Source organism: Platalea leucorodia (genome assembly GCF_965183815.1).
Source record: "Platalea leucorodia genome assembly, chromosome: 3".
Taxonomy (NCBI): Eukaryota; Metazoa; Chordata; class Aves; order Pelecaniformes; family Threskiornithidae; genus Platalea; species Platalea leucorodia.
This window is the reverse complement of record NC_138825.1, coordinates 106,133,749-106,156,755: the sequence shown is the minus strand read 5'-3', so window position 1 is coordinate 106,156,755 and position 23,007 is coordinate 106,133,749. Positions and strand designations below refer to the sequence as shown.

The 23,007-nt window shown below is 37.0% G+C and overlaps 1 protein-coding gene across 2 annotated transcripts; it reads right to left on the bottom strand.

The window, feature by feature from the left end:
- Positions 1-1,017: 1,017 nt before the first annotated feature.
- ACP1 (acid phosphatase 1) lies at positions 1,018-22,904 on the bottom strand. Of its 2 annotated transcripts, none has more exons than XM_082307082.1 (6): positions 22,824-22,904; positions 13,897-13,970; positions 13,672-13,785; positions 8,913-8,974; positions 6,443-6,548; positions 1,018-5,519 (listed from the first exon to the last, which is right to left on the bottom strand). In XM_082307082.1, exons 1-6 carry the CDS (start codon positions 22,864-22,866, stop codon positions 5,442-5,444), a joined length of 477 nt encoding a protein of 158 aa, XP_082163208.1. In that variant the 5' UTR covers positions 22,867-22,904; the 3' UTR covers positions 1,018-5,441. The 2 variants fall into 2 exon arrangements, with proteins under 2 accessions (XP_082163208.1, XP_082163209.1); XM_082307083.1 differs by lacking the exon at positions 13,672-13,785 and adding an exon at positions 13,503-13,616.
- Positions 22,905-23,007: the final 103 nt, after the last annotated feature.

The window sequence follows — 23,007 nt, the reverse complement described above, 5'->3', positions numbered from 1 at the left end:
AACTGCCTGAAAGGAGGTTGTAGTGAGGTGGGGGTCGGTCTCTTCTCCCAAGTAACAGGTGATAGGACAAGAGGAAATGGCCTCAAGCTGCACCAGGGGAGGTTTAGGTTGGATATTAGGAAAAACTTCTTCACCGAGAGGGTAGTCAGGCACTGGAACAGGCTGCCCAGGGAAGTGGTTGAGTCTCCATCCCTGGAGGTATTTAAAAGAGGGGTAGATGTGGTGCTTGAGGACATGGTTTAGTGGTGGACTTGGCAGTGCTAGGTTAAGGGTTGGACTCGATGATCTTAAGGGTCTTTTCCAACCTTAATGATTCTATGATTCTATAAGCAATGTGGAAACCTGTAATTTCGTATCAGTGATTTTGATACCAGTGTCACAGAAATGGGTTTGGTTTCATTCCAAGCAGCTATTCTGGGAAGAGTTAATAGAACGGGCAGCAAACTGAACCACTGCAGCTCCTACTCAGTTTGTGTTGCCTCTGTTTGCAGGTCCCAGGGGCCGTATGTGTATGACCAAATATCAGAAAGTTACTTCTACTTGTTTCTTGTTTGTATGAGTCCAAGTTTCTTCACTAATGGGCCCAATGAAACATAAAATCCTTCCTAGATTCTTCAAACCTTACCTTGACAGATTTATAGTACTGGACAGCATATCAACAGCTTCCTGACACCAAGCCATTAAGACAGAGATTTGCAAGCTGTTAATAGTATCCTTGAGGTTTATGCACTTGACTTCACAGCTGCACTCATAGGAACAGGCTAAACATAGCTATGAGCACATTTTGAATAGGTAGAACTGTATTTTCCAAATCTGTCTACCTAAAATGAACCACCACAAACAGGGACAATGTCTAAAATTTCAGCCTTGATTAACAAACAAAACAGTAATTTAGCAGTCAGGCTGATACAAACTAAACTGAGCTAAATCAGAAATGCACTACTGGATTTTTCCAAAGTTATTACTGAATTCTCCAGTTTTATTTACCATTTTCAATATGATAAATACATTCTTAAACACATGTATGCGAATATAAAAATGATGAAACGCAATTTTCTTCTTTCTTTTAATCCACCAGATGTTATTACCATGAAAAGAAACACCAAGAACCAAGAGAAGTGCCTTGGAAACCAACAGGGAAATAGAACTTATTACCTTTATAACATATTCCATTGTGAACAAGAGATTTATTTTTGCAGATTGACAGACTACTTCCCATAATTCTTTTAACATGCATTTTGTATGTTGTCAACAGTTTGCAGATTGACATTCTTTACAGTAGCATAACTGCCAGTAGTACTTGATGCTCCATACTTAAAAACACTTTACAAATGATGTGTAATGCTGCCAAAAATTATGTAAACACAAATATTTCACCAAGAAAATTGATGTTCTGTTGCTTAATTCTACAATTTTAAGGAATGTTTGTTTGTATATCTAGAACTACTAAAGATCTGCTCCACAGTAGTTGTGGTCACTTGATATCCTTCATGCTTATGCAATTTTTTAAAAGTTTGGTTAAAACAGACTTGCATTGGGGTCACATTGTACCCTAGGAGTACAAATTGCATGACAAACAGGAACGTAATTCCAAGTAGACATATTTTTCGGGACAGTGGAGCATGGATTTTGTACACAAACACAAGCTGCCATTAATTTACTTTCTATAATAAATGTATAAAACATTCCAGCGAACGTGCAATATGTAAATACTGTAAATAACAAGCGTAAGTAATAAAGTGTTTGGTATTAAGTTGTCCTCGGTTTGCTTTCTGTTCACTGAATCCAGGATTTGATAAACAAGCTATATTCCGGTAGCTACTACCATTTATCTGCACTTAAACCTCTTTCCAGTAAGAGTCTGGTAGAGCAAGAAAGGAAGGTGCCCCCGCCTCAGAGAAGTCCAGTGATCTGGACACTCTCTATGGATTTGTGAGGACGGACAGATCTGTGTATTCCTGTCCTGCAAAATGCCCAGACCACAAGGTTGCTCCAAGTCACTACAGCATTATAAATTTGAATCTTTTTTTTATGACAAATGGTTGTTTGTTTGTTTTTTCAAAAAAAATCTGCAGTCTATTCATGATACTGCAAGGCAATATAATCAGTAAATATCCAATAAATCGTTTTAGTATCATAAAAATTTTGAGTCAGTGAACGCTTACTCAAAAAGCCTTGATACACATTTCCCTTTCTTCCTTAAATCGGATATTAAATCCAGTTGTCATAATAAAATGGCTCAAACAAGAAGAAAATTTTTGTGTGTGATCTGTAAATGAACCTCAGGTATTTTTATCTTAATACTGGCATTTAGCTTCCATTTTATCCTCAATTCAAACCACAAAATGTAAAAACAAAACAAAACATACCCCTCCCCACCCTGAGAAATAGCTAGGAGCTGGGATTCTTGAAATTCACACTTAAGAGCCTTCAGCATCTAGCTCTTTAGAAGAAAAAAGAAAAAACCAGCAGAAGTACAAAATCCCAGCCTAGAACATGGCTGTATTTAGTAAGGGAGAAGTACATATTTTGCATTTGCTTTCAGTGATCACTAAATGCTAAAGTTTCATTTTTCAGTGGAAGTAACACATGTACACCAAAAAACTGGTAGTTAAAGGAACCTACTGCTACAGGATTCATTTCACTGCTCATCTGTAGTAAACATGTGGGTGGAACTCTGTGCTTCTCTGTGGTTCCACTGACTGAAATCAGATCACAGTGTACTACTTAACATGGGGTTTAAATTAGTATAAATCTTTCTTTTCGTAGTAGGACACCTGAAATCTGGTTAAATAAAAACTTTCTAGAAAATTTCCTTATAAAAGGAAAATAGTAATGTAATGACTTAATAAATGAATGTAAGTAAATTAATCCCATGGAAGATTTCACTAGATTTAGCATAAGTCAACACGCTTTGACAGAAGATACAACTATACTATAACAGATTTTTCTTATTTAGTCTTAGGTATAAGCTTACTACCTGAACTAAAACAAGCCGTGGTGGGGGAGAGGGGGAAGGAGGAGTAGGTGCTGTATTTTTTCATTCAACGTTACGTTTTTCATGAGTGGTATTTTAAACCAGTAAGAGCTTAGTCATCTGCATGATATACACGATTTGCATATTAATCTTATGTTCCCTGTTTGTCTTGGAACCCCAATAATGGTACTGCGAAACTGTCCTCCCTGAAGGCAATTCCTGTTCTGTGTTCTTGTATTCTACAGAGTCTTTTAAAATACCACGGTGCTCTCCCTTCCCCTCCTCACAAAGAAACCCACTAAGGATAAAATCAAGCAAGCAATCAGCTTTTTCCTCCTAGTAGAGCTGGTGAATTATTTAGCCAATAGATTACTTGCTGAAAATATACCTCAAGGCTGAGACTTTTAAAATCTGAACTGAATTTAACACAAATCGTTTTGACTTAGTATCACGTTACAGGAAGATTCCTAAGCCTAGTGAAGGTAAACAACCATACCCTTTTATCTCCTTTCTGTTACCCCAGCAACTCAAAGATAAAGATTTAAGACTTTTAAATCTTAACTTTAATATGTAGGAAACTACAGGTTCAATTCCTACTCAGATCTTCTGAGTTATTTTACTTTCACTGGAATATTTTAAATGCTTATTCTGGCAGAGAATAACATTGGATTACGCCTCAATACTTCTACTTCCAAGGTTAGTGCATAAAACCACATTTAAGATGGTCTGTCCCTAACTGCCCATCATTTTTCCCTCATTCATTTTGACAAAAGTATTCATGAAAGAAATGGAAAATCATTTTTTTCCAGAGTCAGTGCTTGATCTGACTTGAAATATTATATATATTACTCTTTGTCCCTGAAGTGAAACAGCTATTAACCTGCAAATTCCTAGCTTGTTCTTTAAAAGTCAAAACTACTGGTAATACAATAATGCACAAAGACCCCGATTTCTGTATTTAAGTGTTCCATCTACCACTTGCCTTTTTGTAAGCAGGTTCTTAAGTTTAATGTCTGAAATCTTAGCACGAAACAGAAACCTCATTAACACAAGCACAGCTGTCCTACAGCAAGAGTCCCAGGAAACTTAATCCCCACTGTGCAGGCTGCAGCACACGCAGAGTGACACCAGGATTCCTCCCTCCGCAGGGGTAACAGGGTCCTCTATCAAAACGCATCCCTCTTCCAGAAGGGAGAGTGGGTGACAAATACAGACGCTACTCTACTAGTTTGGAAGGCAAACAGAGACAAAAACAAGGCTAAATAAGAAAGTTTTACAGATCCAGTTTTACAGATAATGTGGTAATGCTAGTTCACACCAATGTTGGTATTATTCAAAATAGGAAAATTATCATGGTATCAGTTACATTACTGATCTCAGTACATTTACATTTCTAAGGCAGAAATGAAAGGTGATGTTCAAACAGGCATGGATTTTTACAAAGCATTCAATTTTTGCCCAAGAGCAGAACTTTCTACTTACTGGCCTTCTGTTAACTTTGTATTATATTGCAGACGGCCTGTTTTCAGGTTGAACTATACTCTCAGAGAACACTTTTGACAGGCCATCCATTCTCCTGAGTAAATCTGAAAATATTGTCCGACATCCACATAGGAACTGGGATTACAGTAATTTTCTCATTGATTATATTGCATGGATTTGAGTGTTTTACTACTATGAGAAGTAAATGCTATGTTACATGTACATGTACTTATATCAGCGTGCTAGGAATTGGCCAAAAGACCAAAGAAAGACTAGCCAGAGAAGTCCTGTTAACATCAATCACTGTTTCTGAACTGAGTTCATCTTAGTTAGCATAAAGATCTATTAGAACAAAAATTATTTCTTCTTTGAATAACCGAGCATTTAAACTGATATAAAACCCCATTTTCACAGGATCCTGATGACACACACAGAAGTTTTCCTTGCTTAAGCTCTGCAATAGTGCTAAGAGCAGTGTCTGTCTGGGGGCAGGCAGTTCTTTTAGTCCAGCAGGCTCAATACGAAACAGCGTCAGTCCAAGGGCTGTCTAATGATCCTAGGATGACAGGCCTAAGTTACCATACATGAACTATTATCTCGCAGACTCCCATTGAAAGCTGATTTAAATTATCTCACTAAGGGCACAATGAGAAGACCTCAGCTTAGTTAGTACAGCACATAAACAAGCCAGACGTTACTTTGGCAGTGCTTGTGAGAAAGCACTGGAAGAGTTTACAGATAAATTTATTCTGAACAATATACTTTATTATTACATTGACGTGTGACAAAATGGTTGATCATCTAATCCAATTAAAACTTTCCTATATTTTTTAATTAGATGACAGAAAAGCTAAAATATAAAATTAAACTCAAAGTTTTGAACCTACTGAGGCATAATTTTACAATTTAAATACATCAATCAAGTAAACCATACATATTTCAGAAGCTAATTATTTTCTTTTAAAAACAAAATGATGAAGCATTAATGAGACTTCTCCAAAAATGCTTTACAGCATCTAACACACTGCTCGTAAACAGTTTCAAAGTCCTTTTCATTCCCCTAGAAAAGAACAGAGGAAAAAGAACATAAGAATAGCAATACTGGCTCAAACAAAAATTTTTTTCAAACTAGTTTCCTGCTGTCAGTAATAGCAAATAACTGACATTAGGGAAGAGTAAGATCAGTACAAATACTTGGTGATAGTTTTTTGCGTATTTCTCCCTAGTTTGAACTACCTGCAGCTCAGAAATTTCCACAGACAAACACTGTGACTTTGTACTCAACAATCCTGGATGATCTTTCCTTCACATATTTCTTCCATTCACTTTCTGAGCCTTTATAAGCCTTTTCTTTTTTTCTTTACATTCACAGTAACCTGTCATGTCAAGTTTCACAGTTTAATGAAGCACTGTATTGGAAAAAAAAAAAAACAACCCAAAACAAAATCCACCTCTTTTTGTTTTGAACTCGCTTCCCACTAAAGCCATTTGATACTCTCTACTTCTTGGGTAATGAATAGCAATTCCTTATTCACCTTCCCATGAGATCAAGATTTTACATAACTGTACTGCATCTTCATCCACTTCTCTCTCCTAAACTGAAGAATTTTCATCTAACTGGTTGCTCTTGGCTGATACTATTCAACTTCTTTGACCATCTCTGTCCATGTCTTTGTCTCTATCTTTCCTGATTACATCCTCTTTGCAAGGAGGCTGACCAACCAGGGCTTCACCCAATATTGAAAATACAGGTGCACTGCATTATTTAAATTTAAATAATTGTTATAAGCATAAAGACATGTTGTCCTTTCCTATCCCACTAATTTATATTATTTTGTTAAGTTATTTTAAAATAATATGTTTACACTTGGCTTTATATAACATCAAATTATGTGTCACACGTCAACTGTGGGATCTGGAAAGATTATATACTACACATACACAACTTTTAATCAAGCCACCCAAAGAATTTCTTACACATACATAGTACGGATCTTCAATAATAAGCTGTTTTTGTGGATCATAACTTCCAAGTAGTTCAATTTTGGCCTTGCAGTCTTTAACTTGGTTGCTTTTCCTTTTCAGATCTCTGTAAAAGAGAAAATAAAATCTTCCCATGAATTTTTCTTCAGAACTTTTTTGGCATCAGCATGAGATGCTCATGACCGTTTCTAGAAAACACAAGAAAACAATATGCGTCTGGGCTCAGTCAATTCTGTGGACTCTCTATGCTGCTGCTTCTTTTTGTTTGTTTCTTGTTGTGTGGGTTTTGTTGTTTGTTTGTTTGTTTTTTTAATTGACTATGGAGGACATATACATAAACTTAATTCAGAACATAAACAAGCAGTCAGGCGCTCGACCTAAGGCTTAACAGAACTTTGTAACAGTAAGTTCATCAACTTCTTCCTCAATCAATCATTAGTGCTTTCAATGTCCACCTTTAGCTTGTATTGAACAAAAATAATTACAATTATCTAGATATTTTTCCAGAAGTATGAGTAAGCTTCTCCCATCTGTTCAAAACCAGTGTTTTAAATTGGTGTCCTGCAAGTTCTCTCAATACTGCCTCTAACTCATGTGAAGTCCTACTACAATCAGTTAACAGAAAATGGTAAATCGGTGAGAAAGACCTGTCTTCCCTTTGACATACTGTAACATTTCATCAGTTGTCACATCCTCTTTCTTCTACATTGCCTCCCATTGATAAAACATACTGGTTTTGAGATGGTATTTTCCCCATCTACTTACAAATGGCCGTCCATTATCCCAAACGCAGTTAAAACATACCTCTCATCACCTTCAGATTAAAAGCAGCTCAGTATTTTCATGATTTTCACAATGTTGAACAGCCAGAACATATTAAATTATTTTAATATTACACATCTCCATACCAAATCATTTTACTTACCCAGCATTAATAAAAAGCAAAAAAACCCTATACTTAGTCATAAGCATAATCAGTTTTAAGAAATTAATTTCTAATTATTAATTAATTCTGATTAAGAAATTAATTTCAAATAGTTTAGAACGACAAAATAGCAGTGAGACCACAATACTGTTTTTCCTTGAAGAAAAATCAGGACTTCTCTATCAACTAAGAAGTTATTGCTTGAATTTACAGATTTTCAATAAATTCTCTAGCCTTTTATTATTAAAAAAAGGTCTAACCATTTCCTTCACGGCTTTTGGCGTACCACTTAATGAACAGGAGAGGGCCAGGTGGCTCTGGTACTAAGGAAAAGGGAAGTCCCAAATCTTCCTTGTCTGATACGACAGGCACTCCATCAACACCTGGCATCAGCCTGCCCTCCTAGTGCTATGGATAGGCATTCCCAGGGAAAATGGCTGAAAAGGGTGCAAGTTTAAGGTGAAACTTAAGTGTAGCAGTAGCAATATCCCTATTACAGTTGTGATGTTTCTTCTGTTCTATAGCTCATATCATATAAATTGTTAATACAGAAGTTAAGTTTTCATTTAAGAATTTAAGTGAAAGTAGAAGTAAGCCTAGTCACGTCTTTGCCTGACATGCTGCAATCAAGCCAAATGTTATATACCCTTCATTGATGCAGGCTTTGTAGGAGAGGTCATTCAAAACATTCTAGAAAATTGAACAAAGTGATACTTCTTTCAGTTAAGTGGTGCTGCTTCTAAAAGTCTTTATGTGCTACTAATAGGGTTTTATTTGGTTTTTGCTTTGTTGTTGGTTGTGGTGTTTTGGGTTTTTTTGTTTTTTTTTTTTTTTTTTTAAACTAACTTTACAAGTAATAGTTCTTACAAGCACTTTGACACTTGTAGTTTATTAAAGCTCAGCCCCTTAACCCCAATCGTCAGTATGTATTAATTAAGCAGAAATTTTGCTAACGATATCCAAATTTTCACACTAGACAGCTACTTCACCAAATCTTTCTTAAGCATAAATCGTGTCAAAGACACACTTAATTAGAACATGGCTAACAGTAACAAACAAGATTTCCCCCAGCTAACAACCCTACTTATTTCAGAGCTCATTCTATTTCTATTAAAAAAGAAAAAAGAAAAGAACACACCATATTTAACCCCTTCCAAGCTTCCACAGTGTCTTTGAGATCCCATACAATTAGAAAAACAGATCACTTTGATCAAAAGACAGTATGTCCTCATTCTTAACTATACAGGCATCAGCTGCACATCTATAGCACAAAGTATGCTAAATTTCCATGTCCTTAATCCTTGAGTGGCATGTATCACACAAATAAACCATTGAATTCTAGCTCATTAGACATATTAGAAGTAAAGAATCCCTCTATTAGGATATAATTCACACACACATACAAAAAAAAACCCAAAACGAAACAAAAAAAAAAAACCAACAAGACAAGCTAAGCAGTAAAACATGACATCTGTCTTCAAAATGACTTATGAGATACCACTACAAGCAATCCATATGAATTTGTTCCGTTTCTTCATACATTACCTTAGATTGCTCTCATCCATACATAGTATATAATCAAAGGTCTGGAAATCATCTTTAGTAACCTAGAATTAAAAATATGTGCTTTAGCCTACAAACTGTGTTTAATTTATAAAAAGGGGAGAAAAGTATTTTCAAATTCTGTAGTTCTGATTTATTAAAAGAGACACAGGTAGAAAAAATAAAACTGCGTACCTTCATCAGCTTTTACAATAATTTAAGGCATTTTAAATATACTCTGCCATGATAATTTATCCATTTCCGCAAGTTTTCCCACAAAAAAAACCAAGTTAGCTATTTAACCAATCCTTTTTTTGTTCCAATTTTCCAACTGGAAATTTTCCAATTGGAATTTCCAATTCCAATTTTTACCAATACTTTTTTTTTGTTACCAATACTTCTTTTTCTCATGCATCCACTTAGAAACATCATTACAAGTGACATTTCTAATGCTTTCCAATTACTAAAACTAAAGCAGGTTTCCAGTTGTAGAAACCATGCAATAGAAATGTAGACAAATTACTTTCCCAATAGGAAAACAAATATGTAGGTAACCAGGAATCACTTGCAATACTTCCAATCTACAAATTTGTCACTACACAGAAAAAGATACCAAGTGAAATTCAAAGCTCAAGTATGATGTTATGAGTTACAATCTCTTAAAAACAAATGCATTCACAGTAATTTAGGCCACATAAATTCAAAAACTTTATGATATGATGTGAAAAAATCTGGGATCTATTGTACATCTTCCTACCATCATACCATCTGTTCTTTTTCTTTCCTGTCACTTACTGACTCCTAAACAAGAATACTAACTAAATTCAGAGATCCAAGTTCAGAGTCGGGTAGGCAAGCATTGCAGATAAACCACTAACTTAAGTATTAATGTTATCTGTATTGGAATAAGGATGGCTGTAGATTTTTACCAGTATAATTGTATGTTAGTTTACATTTAAGCCTTAGCTTAGGGTAAAATCTTCCCAGACCCCACAATGCACAGTATGCTAGTATAAGATATCTGAACTAAGTGTCCATGATGAGGATGAATAAATGGAATAAAATCTCTAGTGAGTTCACACTAAGACTGCATTTCATGCATAGTCCTATGTGTAGTATCATAACCAAGAAACCTGGAAAGTATGTTCAGTTCAGGTTTTTCTGGCAGGCATCTCTGGGAAGGATGGGCTAGAGAAGTGAGTAAGCAAGTTAAACAGACAAAAAGGCAAAACACATTATCCTAGAAGTCAGAGTTTTCACTTGTAAAAATTATTTACATATTCAAAAAAGTTTTAGATGGAAAAAAACAACCTTTTTGTGTGTAAACAGCAAATAGATACTGATTAAGCTCTCATAACAGGCAGTAAGAAAAGACCTATAGAAATTATCACCAGACTAAAGCCATAAATGAAACACTCCACACAAGGAGAACTGGAGGGGTGAGGTTGGAGGCAGGGGGAGCATTCGAAAAGAAAGGGTTAACGGTGAAAACTAATGCAGACTTGTTTATTTTCACTGTAAAAATATTTGCTGTATTCATGCAGTGCCTTTGACCTATGAAAATATTTTTGCAGTGGAAATAGTTCTGTTTTCCTGGCAACTCTAAGCAGTACCTCTACAAGCTGCTTCTGGTTGCTCTGCACAGCTAAACACTGGCCCCCTGTGAAAATACGTGGGCATAGATTTCTTTGTAGTACAGACATATGCAAGAAGAAAATAAAAAACAGTGAAAAGGAAAAACACACATGCCACACTTCCTACACTCTTGGTATACTTGACAACTTGACAATTATCCTATGAACCAGCACTAACACAGACGCAAATGCAGACCTAAAAACAAGATTACTGGTTGGCTTGTGCTCTTAAGCCCTACAGTAATATCAGATACAAAAACCTTAATTGAGCAAACTCCAGTGAACTGAAGATACTCGTCAAAACTATGAAAAACAGTATTTTGGAGGAAGAAATTGAGGACAAAAATTTATGTATATTTTGAGAAGAGTAGTGGAGAGCTCAAATAGTCAACGTTGGATGGAACTACAGAGACAACAAAAACTTTACATTAAAAAAATGCATATAACTATTATTAAAGACCATCAGTGAAGAAACACATCATCATTCCAATTTGCTAAACATTTCCCTTTGTTTACAGAAGGGAAATCTTCTTTTCTCTGTCTAAAAACCAAAGAGATGCAGTAGTCCTCAAATTTATCCAGTTGTGAAACAGTGTCTAATACAACCTTCCTCTAATCTCAATTTCATATTTAAGGCAAATGCACGGTATGAGTCATACAGAAATCAATTTTGGCCTCAGCATGAATAAAAGTGAAATTGATTAATACCTATCTGTTTTATGCATGAAGACTAAGAGCTTAGAGAATTTCAATGGGTGCATAAACATACAGCAACCTACCATCAACTAAAACGTTAACAAAGTTTATTTTACATATAAATACATACATTTATTTTTATACTTCATTTTTCACTTAAAATTCACTTAATCACTGTATACGATGGTAGGATGTAACCAATTTAACATTCTCTCTTACATAAATCATTCTTGTAGCATTTATGTCAGTTTTGAATAAAAAAAGATACAATCCCAGATTATCATAATTATGCACAAAATTACATGAAAGAAAGTGCCTTTCACTGGGTGGGTAACAGTTTTCCACAGGAGTGAAGAGGATAATTGCATGAGGTAGTCATCTTATGACAGTATTTCGAAGGCAACAGGAGACAAATCCCTCCTGTTTCTGCAGCTTCTGTATTAAATCTTTCTTAATCTGTTCTGAAACAAGTCATACACAAAATTCGTTCCTTGAGTTTGTCTCTAACAGTGAAACAAATACACTTCCACTTCTACTAACCTGACCATTCTGAAAAGTCCTATTCTACAATGTTGAGTCCCTCTCTTTCCAGATGTACTACGAGATCATATCAGGTCCACACAGTTTAGAGAAACAGCAGAGGCCATTTGACAGAAGTTTGGAAAAAAAAGATATTGGAGTTATATAGTTCACATCAGTGCAAAATGAACAGTTCAGGGATCTGAAAATTTTCTTTATAAAAGAAACTGCTTGTACTGGGATGTTTTAGACAAATTTTCATCCTGTTAGTCTTCCATTTTATTGTCTCATTCTTGCTAATTTCGTCTCCCTGTATATGTAACATTTTAGGCTCTTCTGCTTTAAAAATCTCTTCATTTGCCAGAAAGTATAAGCAAATGTCCTCATTTAAGTGTTTTCATTCCCTCTCTGCCAAAGGAGGATATATAGGTTTGTTTCAAGGCAGAGGATCAACTGGTTTTGGACGCTTTGCTTTAGTTTAACTGCTCATAAACCACTCTAGTAATACCCAAGAGCAGTTCTCGAGTTTCCAAGGCTTATCTTTGAAGAATACAAACATGTTACACTCCTGTGACTGAAACACTGACTGGTTAGTTTGAATACCGTTTAGCTTGTATAATGATAAATAATGCTGTTTGTAAGCACTGGTAAATAGTAAATCCAGAACATGTAACAGGAAAAGATCACAACGTATTTTTTCTAGCAATTATTCTAATAGTAAAATATTGAAAATCTGAAATGATGTTGTGCTCAATCCTGTTTGTCTTATTATATGAGATTAGCATCAGGAAAGGTCAGCAGAGGGCAACTGACTAATTGAGGAAATTTATTTTAAAAAGTTAAAAAACTAAACATGCAGCCTTTGAAAGTGAAGAAAGTAAGTATGACCTCAGTAAGGTCTAGTAAAATTCTAAAGGGAACAGAAACGGAAGATAATAACAAGACTACTTGATCTTTTTGTCAGTACAAGAACTAGTGGCATAAACTCAAGCTAAGTAAAGGTCGAGCCCTAAAGGAATATCTTATATCCAGAGAATAGTTAACTGAAGTAAGTTATGTGCATTTATTTGAGTGTCTGAATGATTTAAACAGATGCGGACACAATTTCCAATCTCTCTGGAACGCAGCATAGAAATACACATTCTTTTGTTAATGAAAACTGAGATGAGTTTTGGTAAAACTTAGAGGATTTCACTACATGACAAACCTGTCTTTGACTTAAGAATGCTTCAAGAGTACGTTTTCCTCTGAAGTTACCCCCAACTGTGCTACTAATCTTGGGGTTTAGCATTCTAAATTTTCTTAAAAGATCTTCATGCAAGAGCAGAAGCTTTTTGTGATGGGTGAACAGGTATTCTACTTCTTTTTGGAGCTGCTAAATAAAAATACAATTCCTTGCTGAAAGAAGCATTACAGATTACTAGAGTAAGTGCATTTTTTTAAAGTATTAAAAAAAAGTTTCAGAAAAATGCCCGAAATACTAAACATTTGAAGGCAGGATTTTTCTGTAATGCAGAAACTGCTCCAATGCTTCCTAATTATACTTCCAATGAAGCTTAATAACAAGAAACTCACTAACCTCAACTAGAAGAGTTAGGCCACTTTGGAGTCCTTTGAAAAACTGCACATAGTATTTATTACTTGATGCTTATCCATGCATTGGTCAAATGACTTCTGTGATTGTAATGGTTACGGCTAAACAAAGCATGGGTATGAAGAAGAACGAAAATATACTCTTTTCTACCTGCCGTGCTTTATGTGCTGTCTCAATGCCATGATTTCTTAGACAGCTTAAAGCCCTTGCATCTGGGGAGCGCCCCACGTTCCAGTCTGAAACAGCAGCACTGTCTGTCATCCACTGTAACAACAAAACAAATACATACACATATTTAAAGAAAACTAAAGTACAGTACCTGCCTGGCAATATGATTCATGGTAATGCCATGCTTCTTCATGCAATTCTGTCCTCGATAGTCAGGAGGGCTTCCTATTTCATAGGTAGATGTCGCTGCACTGTCTATCCTCCACTACAGAAAAACAAATTTATATTTTTATGTTTGCTTTCTCACTGCTTGTACTTCTACTAACTGGCTACAAGACAGTTATTTCTTAGACAGGAACAGAAATAAACAGCTTACCTTATTTTCAACTTTTTCTTCAGTTACAAGTTTTCTAAAAACTGCTTCAGCTATTGGAGAGCGACAAATGTTTCCTATAGAAACAGGAGATTGAAGTGAAATTTCAGATGATTAAAGCCAAAAAATTAATAACTGTGTGGATTTGTCAGCACAGATCAGATTAAAGATTTTTATTTACTTAGGTAGAATGTGGTTTGCTTATGTTATTATAACCCAAGAGATTCTGCAAGGGTAGAAACACAGAGTCCTGCATCTGGGTCGGGGCAATCCCTGGTATCAATACAGGCTGGGGAATGAAGGGATTGAGAGCAGCCCTGAAGAGAAGGGCTTGGGAATACCGGTGGGTGAAAAATTGGATGTGAGCCAGAAATATGCTCTTGCAGCCCAGAAAACCAACCGTATCCTGGGCTGCATCAAAAGAAGTGTGGCCAGCAGGTCGAGGGAGGTAATTTTGCCCCTCTACTCTGGTGAGACCCCACCTGCAGTACTGCGTCCAGCTCTGGAGCCCGCAGCACATGAAAGACATGAAGCTGTTCGAGCGGGTCTGCAGGAGGGCCACAAAAATGGTCAGAGGGCTGGAACGCCTGAGCGAGAACTGGGGTTGTGCAGCCTGGAAAAGAGAAAGACTGGGGAGACCTTATTGCGGCCTTTCAATATATAAAGGGGGCTGTAGTGACGGGACAAGGGGCAATGGGTTTAAACTGAAAGAGGGTAGATTTAGATTGCACATAATGAAGATTTTTTTTTTTTTTTTTTTTTTTTTTTTTTTTTACGATGAGGGTGTTGAGACACTGGAACAGGTTGCCCAGAGAAGTTAGGGATGCCCTATCATTGGAAGTGTTCAAGGTCAGGCTGGATGGGGCTTTGAGCAACCTGATCCAGTGAAAGATGTCTCTGCCCATGGCATGGGGGTTTGACTAGATGATCTTTGAGGGTCCCTTCCCACCCAAACCATTCTATGATTCTATACTATCCATCAGTCTTTGAAATACATATTATATGACAATATGTAACTTATTAAAATAAACAGGAGGAGTATCATGTAAGCACATTGCTCTTTTCTCCTCCTCCACAAAGAATCCGTAATCACAGAAGACCAGCCAAAATTACAGAATTTAAATGGCAGCAAATCATCTTTATCTTCAAATCTTCCTACACACAGGCAAATTTCAACTAATTCTTTACTGGAGAATCATGAATGCTTGCCTGAAGTATTTACATTACTACCTACCTGTTAACAAAAACTTTTGGACAATTCCAAAACACAGCCACCACCACTGTGGAAGCAACGCAGTGAAATGGCTGAACAACCTGTAGCAGAAATGTTCCTGACCACTGAAGTGAAGTCACTGCAGGTTAAACGGACCCCTTGTCAAGAGCAGCTTCCAGACACCAATTGCAAAACCCCCCAAAAGAAATCAATTACACAAGCTCTAAAAAACACCTCAGGAAAAGAAATTTTCCAAATGTCTTTTCATCCAAAATATGGAGGATTAGGAAGAAAACATAACTGGTGGCAAAGCTGAAGTGCTGTCAATCAGTCAACAAACAGTTAAAGTACTTAATATATAAATACGTTATCAGTTTTCCCTTCCAGTGGCCTCCAATTGCACTAGCCACTCGATCTGACCTTATTTGGATTAAGAACCTATTTCAACAATGAAATAGCGCCCTGTTAAAAATGAGAAATAATAGATCTACAGCATTTTTGCTCCACTGCTGAAGCTGTAATTAACCATCTAAAGTAGACTTCTCAAAGATGCATGCAAAAATACATATTCTTTGAAAAAAAGAACTGTCTCAACAACAAAAAGTCCATTCAACTGTTACTTTCTCTCTTTGTACCTTTTCATCCTTCAGAAATTCTCAGTAACTAGATCAATATTCATAATATTTGATATGTCACCCAGATGCACAATAAGTCATTCAAACAATTCTTCACTTTCCATCAAAGAGAATGTATGACTTTGCTCATCTCTGACTTTTGAGCAGATAAGTACAAAATATCACAAATGGCAACACTCATTTCTATACCTTTAAATAAATCACTCTTCTATTACTGGTTAAATTCTTTCCAAATCTCAGACAGTAAAAAAATGAAACGCTCATGAACAAAGCTGAACTGCCGGCAGCAAAAAGAGATTTTCAGATCAGGCACTTAGCCTCATTTTCATGCCTATATTTCCAAGCAAAATATCAAGGTAGATACTTCACTGCTAAAGAGAAAGAAACTGCTATGATCTGGGCATTTAATAACTTGCTGTCAATCATGTCAACTATAAAAAAAAAAAAGTGGGAAGTGAACCACTAAAGTAATACAAATTTGTTGTCAAAGATTTAGAGTACATCAAATCACTAAAGGGGCAAAAGGAACTGGCTAACCATTCAGAAACTGATCTTGCTGAAACATTAAGTGAATTTTGATGGCAGTAGATCTTCTTCCAGGAGAAAGCATAGTACTTCCTTTGTTTGAACTAGTTTACTCCAAGCAGAGAAACTACATGGGTCTTGGAAGAAAAATAAACTAGGAAAAAGTTGGTTTTATTTATAAAGTAAGTGAGAAAACAGGTTAGTACTTATTAATTATAAAATTGTTAAAGAATATGGTAATAAATTAAAAAATAAATCTCACGTCTTTAATTGAGTAAGCGAGTTAAGCATTAAACAATATCATTTTAATAGGAAACAGAGGGAACATGGTAACATACAATATAAGACAGAAAAGAAGCTTCATAATCAATAAGCCAACTCCTTTGATACTGCAGGCATATACAGCAACATTTCTCTTACAAACACATAAAGCTCTCTTTTAAGAAGCATCACCTATCTTAAAAGAATATTCCAGATACTCATTTCCTGTGGTAGCCAGAAACCTTCCAATTCCTACTTAATATTTATTCTTGGAAGTCTACACTCATCTTACCTTGGTTAACATCACTACCTTAAAAACCTTTCCTTCCTTCAACAGATACAGGACCCTTGTCAAGCATAGCTGTGCTAAACTAAACAAACCAAGCTCTCCGTCTCCTCATGAAAATAACTGACCCTTATTTAATCACTCCAGTTAAGCCTACTCTGCACTTGTTCTAATTTGAATTTATTTTTCTTGAATACTGACAACTAAAACCACAGACTACACTGCAGGAGAAGTTTTTAGCTATTTGTTTTATAAAAGAAAAAAAAAAGTCTGAAATATTTACTTAGCGCTTTTGAAAATAACCTACAATCACATTTGACTCCTTCACGAGTATCGAATTTGCGATCATAATCCCCTACTTCTAATTTGTTCATTCCCTCTCCTTCTCTGTTGTTTCAAACAGGTGACCTTTAAGTCTTCTTTCTAAACTATTAAATTGTTTTCATTACACCAGCTGTTGAGGCCATCCACTTTTTCTTGTACAGTATTTTTCCTCTGTATGAATGATCCCATGCAACTGTGCATGAACAATAAGTTCCATTGCTACACTCCAAATTTCAGTAATAAGCAATGATTAATATTATTGGTCCTACTAATTCATTAACTAGCTGCCAGAATTTCAAAATGGTACTTTTGAAATAAATCCTTCATGGCTTTTTCTATTTGTTCAGCCTTCTGCTTTACCTGGATTGAATGACTTGCTCCAAATTTTCACTCTTCTATAACCTGCTCACTACTTAAAATAAATGCCATAAATATCATCTTTAATGATATCATATCAAATATCATTAAGAATGGCACCCTGATCACTGACTGATGAATCTATTAACTACCACTTCTAGCACTAACTAAAAACTGCAGTTCTATTCTTTTTCAAACAAACATGTAACCTAGTTTGTGACTTAAAAATTAATGTCTTCCGTGATGACACATTCCAGATATTACCGGAGGTATTAACACTATTACAGAACTGCAATCACCATTCAAATCTATTCTTGGGGACTATGGACAGAATCCTAGAACTGACTTAATAGAAGCTCTTTCCTCCGCATACTCAACAATATTATTTTCATCCTAACCAACTGTGTTTACCCATGCTACTCCTTGTGACTGTTATCGTTCATCTCGTCATTAATGTAAAGCCCTGTCTTATCTCACTGACATATGCAAACTTCAATCCTTGTTTTCCAGTCATCATCCCTTTCCCACTATAATTTCCATCGATTTCACATCCAGTTTTACATCCCCCATCTCTCTTTCCAGGCTTTGTTGAGGTTCCTCACAGATGCACAGTATTTCCTAAGTTATGGACTGACAGCCATAATTGGGGAATGAAGGAGGAATTCTCACAAAAAGATTCATAGAGAGATTACCTTCCTCCTTGGACTTCAACCATATTTTCCTTAAATGTTATCTACACCTTATCTTTGCTACCTGTCCTCCTCTGGTGTTCCTTTCTCCTTTGCTGTATTTCTGACTGATCTGATCATGCTCTTTTTATGTAGACGGTAACAGTATTAAAGTTCTCTGAATCGCCATCTTCTCCCTTCATTTTTTAAATTTCAAGCTTTTTAAGTTGTAGTGACATTTTCAGTCATAGAAACCCAAGGTACCCAGACAGAGTCTGCCCATTGAAATAAATCCTACAAACATCTCCAAATATGATGATTCAAGGACAAGGGACTTAAATTTCAATCACAGAATGAGCACTGAAACCATGTGTTGATCACTTTACAGAGTCATGCTTTCTCACTCATCTTCTAGGGACAAGGACTCCACTGACAGTTCTTCAAGCCAATGCTTAATTTTTTTTGAGTTCTTACTCCAATCTGCATTAATCTTTGACCTATTTCCACACAGAAATGGAAGCATTGCTTCTAGTGACAGGAGAGACAACTTGAGTCCATTTCATGCTCAGGTCCATAGCTCATCTCTAGGTACTGCTGACCTAATCATCTATTCTCTCAATCGTTTTTGTATCTTCATTGCTCCTTATTCAGCTCTCTAACTCTTTGAGACCTTCCCCAAATATAAACAGATGCTTTTCTCTTCTTCCTTTGTTTTTCTGTCTGTTTTTTGTAACAGAAGTTTTCTTAGCTTTCATCCTCTCACATTTAAAAACGTGCTTTTAACTCTACTTATCCTTCCATGCATGGTCAGTTCATCTGAGTGACTGTAATACTGCTTCCCAGTATCATCTGCATTGTCCATCAGGTCCCCTTCATAAGAAAGCATTTAAAACTTACTACTCTGTTCCATTCTGTACTCAAATTCCAGTCTGAACTTCACCATGGCTCCTAGTTCTTTCCAGTTAAGTCTATCTTGTCACACTTAGAATGCAATTAGCTTTGTGAGGAACCATTCAAGGCTCCGATTTCAGTCCAGATTGACTGTGAATGGAAAGGCCAGGGAACTTCATTCAATACTTACACTCTTCATCTGAAACACCTAAGTATATAGCTACCTAAATAACATCACCTAACTTCCATACATCCCCCCACTACCAATACACAGTGGGATTTCCTTCAGACATTGAGTATTAGCGTGTTTGTGTATATATATCTAAGCAGAACTCAATTTTGGCTCAAGATATCTAAATGGGCATGTTTACAGGAGCACTAGGTTTCAAAGTCCCTAGCCAGTCAAGGTGTAGTGGATGTAATCAATGTCAATAGCAATGACTTGCCAGGATTCATGGTAGTCAAACCACCGGCTAATTAGCTAAATGTTCGCATTTTAAAAATCTTTCCCTGCAGCAAGATTAATTATACTGAGTTATCGGCACTGGAACATTATGCTTTTCTCACCAACCTAAAGGTTCCTCAGTAAAAATAAAAGTTTTCAACACATAAGCACCTACTCACAACAATCAGACTCCTAACATTTTTTAAGCATACACCTTAATCTTATTTTCCAATTCCAAGATCACTTTTAGAACCATGCTTTCAACTCTCTAGTACTTCTGCATCATTCTGAAACAGATTAAATAAGGCATTGTATTCTTGCAGCTATCGTACCAACGCTGCACAGAAAAGTATTTTCCTTGCAATTATCTAACATCTTCTTCTTTATCCAAAAAAAGGCATTATTTCTTTTTGTCAGCTTGCTAAGAACCCTCATTACAGCAGCTGTTTTCCATGACTTCTTGCATGTCTTATCCAACCTATTGCTTTCCCATTCTGCAGCTACAAATGGCATTTTCTCCCACAAAACCTTGTATTGGGCTATATGTAAACGCGTATCATGGATTGTGACAACTGAATTAGGAAACTCAAATCTCTCTGTAACTGTAACCTAATTTCCTCATGCCCAATAAATTTATTGTCATTTTAGAAATTATTTTATGCAGTCTAGATCTCTGATGGCAATACTCATACTCAGTGGTTCACAACAAGCATCAATTTTCTGAGAACTCAGCCAAAACCACTTTGTTCACTGTTCACCTGACTTACAACAATTCCTCCACGGGTGGAGGAGATCAGTAAGCCAGTGCCTGGTCTAGGATGCCCATGCAGCTTGTTATGTTATAGTGGGCAAGTCATCAGAGAGAAAGAGGTTGACTTACGTAACACAGCATCATATTAAGCTTATTTCTGGAGCTCAACCATTAATTAGATGAGCTACGTAAGTGTAAAAAGAGCAAACTGCATTATGGTTCACCTCCAGTTTTAATTATTTCTTTGCCTTAAATGAAAAAAAAAAATTTCTTTCCCGGTGCCTTTTTGTATACTCTAATTACATGTGTTGCTGGGTGCTTCGTTTATTTCTCAGTGATGAGCAACCCTTATCAACACAGTTACGTACATTAACTAGATTGTATTTTGTTGTGTAGTGAATATCTGCTTATCTCTTACAAACAAAACACACAGTCAATACAAATTTCAGTAACAAGTTTCTTTCAAAATAATGTAAAAATAAAATGTAATTTTTTGTGAAGGCTTGTGCTTTCAGGGATCAGCTCTCGCTGAACATGGCAAACTTCAGAATTAATGTGCTCAACCAGCACAAAATACTACAGATAAATGCAGGTCTTGAAATATGTTTAGTAATTTTTTCAGCAATAACCATAGATATTATTTCTAACAAAATTTAGGAGGAAAAAAATCTATTAAGGCACCAGTATCACTCTTCAAGACTAACAAAAAAATTAAACAAACTTAAAGCAGGAAGAAGAAACAAGTTGCCTTCAAAACTTAACTGAAAAGAGTATATATTTGACTGGAAAAAGGAAGTGCTTGTCATATCAATTAGATTTTATGTCACACACCACATACTGTTATGGTTATTTTTTTATAACCCAGTAACACAGAAGAGGAAATATAAAAGGTATTTACAACATTTGTTTAAAAAAATCCATCCCATTAACATCGGTCCTGACTTGTTCACTCTTTCCTCAAGCTTAATATTAATAATTTTGCTCCATACCTAATTATTATATTATCTTCCACTAATAACAGTTCCTCAGAGACTCAACTGGCTTAGGAACTTGTTACAGTGCAAATCACCATCGTGGGCTTACAGACCCATAGATACGTATGAATTGTTCCATGAAGATTACTACTGCCTTTAGAACATCATGTTTGGAAAAAAGGATGCATATTAATTAGACGTTTTTATATAAAAATGTTTGTCTAGGCAACTGGCTCCCAAATATACAGCAACCGATAATACCTTATTAAAGAATATTTTCCCTAAATTGTTATTATTAGGGGCTGGTTTTTACTCTAAGGTAAATATCAGAACAAATTTCACAAAACTAAACACTTGTTTTGCTATTCAATTAATCCGCATTTCTCTTATTACAACAGAAAAGCAGACAAAAAAATTAACCAATGGTTTTGTAACAACACTGGCAATATGCCAGGGATTCACAGGGATCAACTCTCAGTGCATAGGTGAGATTGTAAGGGCTAGGAAGCAGATAACGTTAAAAGCCCTCCTAGATCAGAGCAAAGAGCCATCTAGCTTGTTATCTTCAAAAGGGAGCAGAAGCAGATGTTTAGAGAAAATGGGGCATGGCTCTGTAATCCATATTACAGGTTAGCATATCATAATCAGGTTAGCAATTTGTTAGTTCTGAAGACGCAGAAGACCATCTTGCTTATCAGTAACCAATTGTCTTAAGCTTCAGGAAAGCATCCAAACCCTTTCTGATCCCATTTACACTTCTGTTTTCCATGCCTTCTCATGACATGAGATTCACAACTTAAACGCATACAGTATCTTTTTTTTAAAAAAAAAAAAAAGTGTTTCCTAGTTCTTCATTTAGGTAGCCCTACAAAAAAGTCTTATGTTTCTCCCTCCTTTTCATGATGGCCATCATTTCATAGCCCAAAATCGTCTCCACCCTCCACCAAGTTCTTTTTCTCACTTGAAGGCCTAACATATTTTCCCTCTCCTTACAGAGGCCGTTCCGTTAACCTCAGCCGTCGCTGTCCCCGCGTTCTCTCCCCTCCTCCCGCCAGGCGCCCCGCGCGGCCCGGCGGGCCCGGGGGGGGCCGCTGCAGACGCGCCCGTCAGGACACCCGTGGTGGGCGCTCCGCTCCCTCCTGCCTCTTCCGGGAGCTCAGCACCGAGCAGCCCGTTTCAGGGAGCTGTTCGCAACCACCGCTCAGGGCTGCTCTTGAGCAGCAGCAGTTAACTCGGAGCTCACGTTGGTTTATCCGTACTTCGGAGCCGCTCTTCCCCACACATAACCTCGGCGTTTACCAACACCGGATTCCACGCGATGTTTCCTACTGACTACTCCGACCTACCACAAAGGCAAACGGGAAGGAGACGGGGTACCGCTTTCGGCCTCCCTTCTCAGCTACGACTCCGGCCCCCCCAGAGAAGGCAGACATCCACAGAGCCGCCCTCGGGCGGGACGCCCGCGGCTGCCGGGGCAGGCCTACCCGCAACCCCGCCGGCCGGCACCGCTCCCCCGCCTCACCGCGCTCCCTGCACCCCCGCCCGCAGAGCGGCGGGAGGAGGGCGGGAGAAGACCCGCCTCTCCCTTCGCCCCGCTCACCCAGGCAGACGAACAGCACCGACTTCGCCTCTCCCGCCGCCATCTTCGCTTGGGGCCAGCCAGCCACCCGGGGAGGGGACCTTCGCGGCTGTCGCGCTGCCTGCGTCTCGCTTTACGGCACCGGCCGTTACAGCCGGCTACATTTTTTGCCTGATTTGAGAAACATGGCAAAGCGTGAAATTCT

Coding starts and splice junctions, on each gene's coding strand:
- ACP1 (XM_082307082.1), bottom strand. CDS start 22,866: ATGGCGGCGGGAGAGGCGAAGTCGGTGCTGTTCGTCTGCCTGG. Junction 13,971..22,823: donor GGTGCTGTTCGTCTGCCTGG/GTGAGCGGGGCG, acceptor CTGTTTCTATAG/GAAACATTTGTCGCTCTCCA. Junction 8,975..13,671: donor TGAATCATATTGCCAGGCAG/GTACTGTACTTT, acceptor TTTTAATTCTAG/GTTACTAAAGATGATTTCCA.